Genomic DNA, 8,552 nt, shown 5'->3' with positions numbered 1-8,552 from the left:
AGTCCAGTGAAAACCCGGTGTTGAAGGTCTGCACGGGACAGGCACCTGCGATGAGACACCTGCATAGACAGAAATAGCAATGGCGTCTTTTTGTAGGCACTATAATCCGCCATGGTTCGACGTTGGACAAAGCCTATGGAGAATATGAATGGCGTTTTTGGAGGGTTTTTGGATAAACGCCGAAAATAAAGTGTAGTAAATACGGGCTTTGGACATTTTATACGTTTCATTCTATGAGATACTCTTCATTAATTAACGTCACTTTTTGTGAATTTTGAAGAATTTGACATTTAAAAAACCCCACAAAGGTTTCATAATACACAACGTTCATGTTAACTAACTGCTATTATAAGATCTCCTAAACCTGTGTTAACCTCATACCTTCTTTTTGGCGTTTATTCAAAAACTATTCTTTTGTCAGTCATTTTTCCCATAGGGATGGCGGAACGAAGCAGAGGTAACTCATTTCCGGGTTTTAGGACTACAAGCTGGCGAGCTCTAGTGGCCAGCAGTGGCGCGTGCTCGCTCGCCTGGTGCATGCCTAGAACCTCAGACTAACGTTATTAATAATGATGATCCCTTGAGTTTCTCTCGTGTCAAATGTAATTGCCCATTTTTATTTCATTATGATAAATGCCTGTCTGTCACTAAATAGATTTTTGAGATTGTACTGCTCCCCAGTGGGGAGAAGAAAACGTTCAAGAACGTTTGTAAAACCGTGTAGGTTCTTGAATGCAGCCTATGAGGCTGCAATCACTCATGTGACTGGTTCAGGCTTGTTTTGTGTTTATCTAGCAACGTCATTGTAATCAGACACCAGACGAAGACGTTCCTGCAGAAGGTGATTTTGTCACTTGGTCCAACATTTAGATTTAAAAAATGGTGAAAGTAACATTTAACTCGTCCTTTGGACAAAGGGATTTGAAGAAAGCATGCAATGGCGAAGCGCTTATTCCAGATGAGAGGGTGAGTTGAGCTAAACCAATGTGGTTAATGTGTTTTTGCGACGGCTGTTCGAGGCAACAAACTTGGATGACGCTACTTTGTAACCGTTTAAACAATGTTTAAACATAACTGAAACAAAGTAACGTCGATTAGAAAACATGTCTCGACTCTTGATAATTCAACCCGTGACACTAGCGACGTCGGAAAATGGCTGCTAGACAAATCATTTTCGACAGGCTGAGTTGTGTTCGCAATTCCTGGCCTGGGCCAAACCGTGTTAGCGTTCTGTTTCGGTGTTGATTTAGTAGAGGCCTGTAACTGAAATACCTGAAGATCACTCAGGTCGTCCTTCCTATTCATTCGAACAGTTTTTCCTGTTTGTTGGTGTGTTTTGTTGTGATTCTGAAGAGTAAAAGGTAAACGTTTTTATGTAGACCTCATACACCACAAGGAATTCTGAGTCTTGATCTGAATTGATGAAATTAGTGTCGAAGGTCGGTGTGTTGTCTTTCCTCCTCAGCTGATAAAGCAATGGGAGGGGAGTTTTTGATGACAACATGCATGCTGTGCACGGACACCTTTATTTTTTAATTAACCTATCAACTGTCAGTGGGTAGATGCTGTATCCGCAATAAGAAGCCTGTGAGTCCTAACTCACCCCCAAGAGCCTGGATTCATGATTATAAGTCTACGGTTGGTGCAGGGTAGTGACAACGTGTTATAGGTCCCGGCCTACCAATAAGAGCAGTTATTCATTAAATAAATTACAATTCAGTTTGAGTGCCCGTAAAGGTATCTGGGTGGATACATGGTTCCATTGGAAATAGAATACAGGAGAGATTACAAGTCTATAGAGAATTCATTCACTATAGAGAATCTGAGTGAGTTGAGGAAAAATAGCAGAGGAATGCAGCAGCCAGGGACAGACCAGGGGAGAAAATGCCACAGTATAGAAAGACCTGGCCATCATGTCTGTGTCACCAGTATGAGAGCAGTTTGGACAGTCAGACAGGTGAGATTAAATGCTAATATACTTGATAAAGTGTCAGAGACTAGTGAAGGTCTCAGTGATGTGACCAGACAGCATGATCCACAGAGACCAGTCATGAGCCACCTCCTTAGTCCTGACCTTTAGCCATGTTAATAAAATAACCTGAAATGACTAGAGAGTGAGACAAGCATGGTCATCATTCAATAGCCCCTGTATCTGTTGCACATTTTGGAGTAATGCAAATATACACCTTGGTTTACCTCAAGCACGTCTCTAGGGGGGTTTCCCTTTAAAGCTCAGGTTCTAAAGCCTTTGTGGAAAGGGTCATTGGACATGGCTTGTCTACACTACAGAAACGGTTGTAGGTCTCAAACATATTGTTTCTCTATCTTCCACTATAGTACGAGCATGGAAATCTGTTTTGTTTTCCTCATCTGATCTCCAGGGAGAGAGAGCTGTTGACATCCACTCTTTCGTTTCAATACGAACCCCACCCCAACTCTGCATAAACAACCATCAATGAGTTCAGGAAAAGGGCCTGCCACCAAATTACGACATATGCCTCTGGGCTCCATAATATTAAAGTGAGGGAGCAAAACAACAGAGATGATGGAGAGGGCTAAAAGATAAGGCAGTAAATTAATAATGGGTAGAATGTCTTGAAGAAGTAGGTGAAGGGATGATGGAAAGGAGGTGAAAGGTCACAGAGAAGAGAGGGAGGGTTGGGGAGCAAGAGAAAGGGAGGGAGGATTAGCTGTGTGTTTGAATGGTATATTACATAAGCATCTCTACTGTCACTACTACCATAATCCAACCTTGCCTGGGCGGCAGGTAGCTTAGTGGTTAAGAGCGTTTTGCCAGTAACCAAAAGGTCGCTGGTTCTAATCCCCGAGCCGACTAGGTGAAAAATCTGTCTATGTGCCCTTGAGGAAGGCACTTAACCCTAATTACTCCTGTAAGTTGCTCTGGATAAGAGCGTCTGCTAAATGACTAAAACATGTAATAAATAAAAAAATAAAAAGAACACACCACAGCTGTATTGTGACTGAGCAGCACTCTATTTGAATCAAACCGTTTGGCTTTGTTGTGTTGGAGGGATTTATTTGAACAATAAAGAGGATTATTGTGGTCCTCTGTAGCTCAATTGGTAGAGCATGGCGCTTGTAACGCCAGGGTAGTGGGTTCGATCCCCGGGACCACCCATACGTAAAAATGTATGCACACATGACTGTAAGTCGCTTTGGATAAAAGCGTCTGCTAAATGGCTTATTATTATTATTATTATTATTATTATTATTTATAGAGGTCAGTTTTCTTGATGGTAGCCATGATTCATCCGGACTGATATAGCCTACTGTTCATTGAGACAGGTTGATGAACCAATATTATGTAATGGAACAAACAGGCAGACATGCTGGTATTGCGAGAGGCTGACCAGCTGTATATAGGCCCTACTCTGTATGTTCTAGAGCAAAGTTTCCCAAACTCGGTCCTGGGGACCCCAAGGGGTGCATGTTTGGGTTTTTGACAGCTGATTTAAAATAACCAACTCATCATCAAGCGTTGATTATTTGAATCAACTGTGTAGTGTTAGGGCAAAAACCAAGGACCGAGTTTGGGAAACCCTGTTCTAGAGGACCACAATGGAAAGAAGTCTCTTGACTTTTTTGTGTATGTATCCTCTGTCATTTTAATATGTACTGTATCTGATTGGTGTAATGTATTTTAAATGATTAAATCAAATGTATGTAATGTTTTAGCTCTATTTGTCTTCTCTTTCAGGACCTGGAGGATGGCATGCGGGTGCGTCGGCAGTCCAAGGTGTGGTGCTGGTGCATGTGCCTGGGCCTGGCTCTCATGCTGTCAGGTGTGGTGGTCGGAGGGGCCTACCTCTACAAGTCCTACATACTGCAGGTGAGAGGGACTGTCGGTTAGACCCCTATAATGCCATAGGCTCAACTATATACTGAATAAAAATATAAACGCAACAATTTCAACGATTTTACTGAGTTACAGTTCATATAAGGAAATCAGTCAATTTAAATACATTCATTAGGCCCTAATCTGTGGTTTTCACATGACTGGGCGGGGCGGGCCAGGCCCAGCCAATCAGAATGAGTTTTTCCCCACAAAATGGCTTTATTACAGACAGAGATACTCCTCAGTTTCATCAGCTGTCCGGGCGGCTGGTCTCAGATGATCCCGCAGGTGAAGAAGCCGGATGTGGAGGTCCTGGGCTGGTGTGGTTACACGTGGTCTGCGGTTGTCATGCCAGTTGGACATACTGCCAAATTCTCTAAAATGACGTTGATAGAGAAATGAACATTAAATTATCTGGCAATAGCTGTGGTGGACATTCCTGCAGTCAACATGCCAATTGCATGCTCCCTCAACTTGAGACATCTGTGGCATTGGGTTGCATGATACAACTGTACATTTTAGAGTGGCCTTTTATTGTGCCCAGCACAAGGTGCACCTGTGTAATGATCATGCTGTTTAATCAGCTTCTGGATATGCCACACCTGTCAGGTGGATGGATTATCTTGGCAAATGAGAAATGCTTACAAACAGGGATGTAAACAAATTTGTCCACAAAATTGGAGAGAAATAAGCTTTTTGTGTGTATGGAACATTTCTGGAATCTTTTATTTCAGCTCATGAAACATGGGACCAACACTTTGCATGTTGTGTTTTTATATTTTTGTTCAGTATAGTTAACGCTTCCTTTCTTTGGTTAGAGGACACATTTGCACACGCTGTGGGCTGGTTTCCCAGTCCTAGACACAGATTAAGCCTAGTCTTGGACTAAGAAGCACTTTAAATGAACCCCTTATCAGGAGATATGTTTCTGGGAAACCAGCCCGGAGTGTGCTAGCTAACTACCTATAGTGTTGGTAAGGTAGAGAGAGTCAGGGTGAGAGACAAGTCCTCACTGTCGTTTTCTTACCTTCCTCAGGAGGGCCAGGTGTATTTCTGCGGGGTGGAGTACCGTGAACAGGACTACATGGTCCAGGACGAGGTGGAGGTGGCCCTGCCCTCTGCGCTGAGACACATCCAGGAGAGCATCCGTGTGCTGGAGGAGGTGGAGCTAATCAACGTGCCCGTGCCCGAGTTCTCAGACAGCGACCCGGCCGATATCGTCCACGACTTCAACAGCGTGAGAAGAGAACACTGCTACACACACACACACACACACACACAGTTTTCCATCCAACCTTTTTATGCGAGTAAAGTACGTCGGATAAAAAGTCACGACAGGCCGAAAACAGAACATTTGTCGGTAAACTTTCCAAATGTCGACAACACTAAATACGCTAGACAAGGTGGGATCCTTTTGTGTCTGTAAAATGAATTATGTGAGAAATGCCATTGGAAATGCTTTTATGGGCAACTATTGATATAATAACCATCAAATCGAAGTAAACTTGGAGTCACGCGATGACGTGTGCTCCCCCCACTACGACATGGGAAAGAATGCAGTTTATCAGGCTACAGATGAAATAAGTTATGATGAACTTCAGAGTGGTGAACGTGCAAGCTGATGAGCATGATGCTGTCCAATAAATATTGAGGGTCTTATTCTGGTGACATAATCATCAATGCTTGGCTGCCGTTGACAAAATAAAAAATTATCTTGCTCTTTTGTCCATAATCTCATCATGTAGGCTATACCCCCATATGTATCTGTGAGCTGTTGGCTAGAGCTTTATACTATTCCAGGTATTCCTTAAAGAGGTAGGGTTTCAAGTGTCTCTGGAAGGTGGTCAGTGACTCCGCTGTCCTGGCATCGTGGGGGAGCTTGTTCCACCATTGGGGTGCCAGAGCAGCGAATAGTTTTGACTGGGCTGAGCGGGAACTGTGCTTCCGTAGAGGTAGGGAGGCTAGCAGGCCAGAGGTGGATGAACGTAGTGCCCTCGTTTGGGTGTAGGGTCTGATCAGAGTCTGAAGGTAAGGAGGTGCCGTTCCCCTCACAGCTCCGTAGGCAAGCACCATGGTTTTGTAGAAGATGCGAGCTTCAACTGGAAGCCAGTGGAGTGTGCAGAGGAGCGGGGTGACATGAGAGAACTTGGGAAGGTTGAACACCCGACGGGCTGCAGCGTTCTGGAAAGCTGAAAAGCTGTTATTAATTGGATGTAAACCTGCACGCTGTGGTCTGATTTTGTTTATATATACAGTATCTATGCATTTATGTCTCAGGAAAGTCATTCCTCCAGCGTATTAGCCTTCTTAAACTCATATTTGTAGAAACCGGTAAGTGTTCAATACTGTGTTAATAAAACGTGCTGAATTGAAGTTGTTGAATGTAATAATGTGTGTTGAGTTCTGAATGTACAGTACCTCTGGGTGTTTTTGTAGCGTTGGATCTAATTCCTTTCCTCCTCCCTCTCCTCCTCCTCAGAGGCTGACAGCCTACCTAGACCTGAGCCTGAACAAGTGCTACGTCATCCCCCTCAACACCTCCATCGTCATGCCTCCCAAGGACTTGCTGGAGCTGCTCATCAACATCAAGGTACCTGTAACACGACTGGAGCTGTTTTATATGTATTTCAGTGATCAAATAAATTCAATGTATCAGTTATTGGAGGAAATAATGTTAATTAAATGTGTTTGATTTGCCCCTAGGCTGGTACCTACCTGCCCCAGTCCTACCTGGTCCATGAGCAGATGATGGTGACCGAACGTCTGGAGAACGTTGACCAGCTGGGATACTTCATCTACAGCCTCTGCAATGGCAGAGACACCTACAAGCTGGAACGCAGAGAGGCCATACTGGGTTAGTACTACTGACGCGCGCACACACACCATACTGGGTCAGTACTAGCACACACACCTTTTAAGTTGTACCCTGAATAGCCATGTATTGACCATATATTTGTATATAAGGCATGCTGAATATTCTTTGTGAAATTCCTTGGGCCCCTTGGTGGACCTGAGAACACACACACAGCATCATACTCTGGCCAATGAACAGGTGCTATAGCAGATGTTTATATGGGCCTACACACTCATTTTTAATACACATCTTCCTTCATCTGTACCTTGCAGGCAGGGAAAAGCGTGAAGCCCTGAACTGCAGGACGATCCGTCATTTTGAGAACAAGTTTGTGGTCGAGACACTCATCTGTGAGCCTTAGAAGGGAGAGGAAGGGACTGGCTGCTTCAGACAACCCATGTATAGTTTCACTCACTGTCTACAGTGAGATTTTTAACCCTTCTCTCTCTCCTGTATCACCCCTCATAGATCCGTTACTCTTCTGTACTGCTGGTAGTTTGGAGGGAGAGTTGTCAAATTATGTCAAGATGATTCCAAGGCAATACTGTTGTATAAGGTGTAAAACTAATGAATTTTCCACTTTGTGTAAAGTAAGTACCATTTTCATTTGGGGGCAACTTCTCTTCAAAGAATAAGATCTGTGTTCAGCTTTTCTATATTTTGTGGGAATTGTTTTCTATCTTTATTCCTCTGGGGTTTATTAATGTTAAAGAAACACAAAGTGTTTAAACAGACACTAAAGTCACAGTTAATAACTGTGTTAAGGTATATAACTAGATTAATTAAATATAAACTCAATGAGAATATGCATACTTCAGCATAGAAAATGAATGATTTTTGTATCTGCTGTCACCAGTACAGTGCAATGAAACAAGAGGAATCTCACACCACAGGTCCGTCTGAAAACGGAGCATGTGGTAACTAACTTGTGTATATAGTCTGTAAAAATGAAGATTAATACCACAATAAATCTTAATCGTTTTATTGGTTTCTTCTCATGATTTAACAAATATCATATTTATTTCTAAAGTTAAACTTTTTTACTGTGCAACACAATGGCATTATGGACTGTTTTACTTGACATCCAGAGATGTTGTGGGCTGAGGGAATAGAACACTTGTTCTTACACACTTAATTATATATTCTCCATTTACACATTAAATGAATGGCTCCTCCTGGAGTAGTCGAATCCCAAAACCCATAACTTTATTGATCTTCAGACATTGGGATCAAAGTTGACATCGATTTAGCTTCCACTTTAGTCTTTGGATGAGGCTGGTTTAGTAGTACCTGGGGCTGTATTTAGCATTGCACAGCGTTGTGGAACATTGCAGATAGAAATGTCCTGAATAGAGCTGACATGAGTCCTTATGCTACATGTCAGAGGCATGTTTATTCTACATAACATATCTGAACATTCCAAAATGTTGTGCTCTGCTGACCGTGCCCCTAGGGTCCAGTTCTGGGGCTGCCTTGTGAAGGGCCAACTGGGTTTCAGACACCACTACAGTATTAAGAACAATGGCATGCAAGACTCAAGAACAGACCCACTTTTAATAAAAAATAAAGGATTTGACTTACACGCTCAGACACGGCCAAGCACATTAGAAATAGAATACTTGTACCTCATTATATAGACTATAGAAACACTCAATGCATCAGTTTCAGCATGATGAAACCATTAGGTCATTGAAAGGTTTTGGTGCCGGTTACGGTTTGTTGGTTAATTTCTACAACCAATGGCTGGCTTTTATGCTCATTTTAATATTAGTCCTCATCCGAGGCAGTAATACAGCTTATTTTTATTTATATCATTTTATTTCAGTAACAATTCACTATCGT

The 8,552-nt window shown here is 42.6% G+C and overlaps 1 protein-coding gene across 1 annotated transcript; it reads left to right on the top strand.

The window, feature by feature from the left end:
* The first annotated feature begins 768 nt into the window (after positions 1–768).
* Positions 769–7,692, top strand: LOC121586969 (integral membrane protein 2B). Its single transcript, XM_041904074.2, has 6 exons — positions 769–966; positions 3,719–3,850; positions 4,893–5,093; positions 6,336–6,446; positions 6,560–6,710; positions 6,983–7,692. The coding sequence occupies exons 1-6, from the start codon at positions 880–882 to the stop codon at positions 7,069–7,071; spliced, it is 771 nt and encodes a 256-aa protein (XP_041760008.1). The 5' UTR covers positions 769–879; the 3' UTR covers positions 7,072–7,692.
* Positions 7,693–8,552: the final 860 nt, after the last annotated feature.

The sequence above is a fragment of the Coregonus clupeaformis genome, chromosome 6 (assembly GCF_020615455.1).
Source record: "Coregonus clupeaformis isolate EN_2021a chromosome 6, ASM2061545v1, whole genome shotgun sequence".
NCBI lineage: Eukaryota > Metazoa > Chordata > Actinopteri > Salmoniformes > Salmonidae > Coregonus > Coregonus clupeaformis.
This window is presented reverse-complemented; position numbering and strand designations above follow the sequence as displayed.

What these genes read in the sequence shown, in the direction of transcription:
- LOC121586969 (XM_041904074.2), top strand. Translation starts at nt 880, where the DNA reads ATGGTGAAAGTAACATTTAACTCGTCCTTTGGACAAAGGGATTTGAAG. An exon ending in ACAAGTCCTACATACTGCAG is followed by an intron (nt 3,851 to 4,892) that starts GTGAGAGGGACT and finishes TACCTTCCTCAG; the next exon opens with GAGGGCCAGGTGTATTTCTG. An exon ending in ACGCAGAGAGGCCATACTGG is followed by an intron (nt 6,711 to 6,982) that starts GTTAGTACTACT and finishes TGTACCTTGCAG; the next exon opens with GCAGGGAAAAGCGTGAAGCC.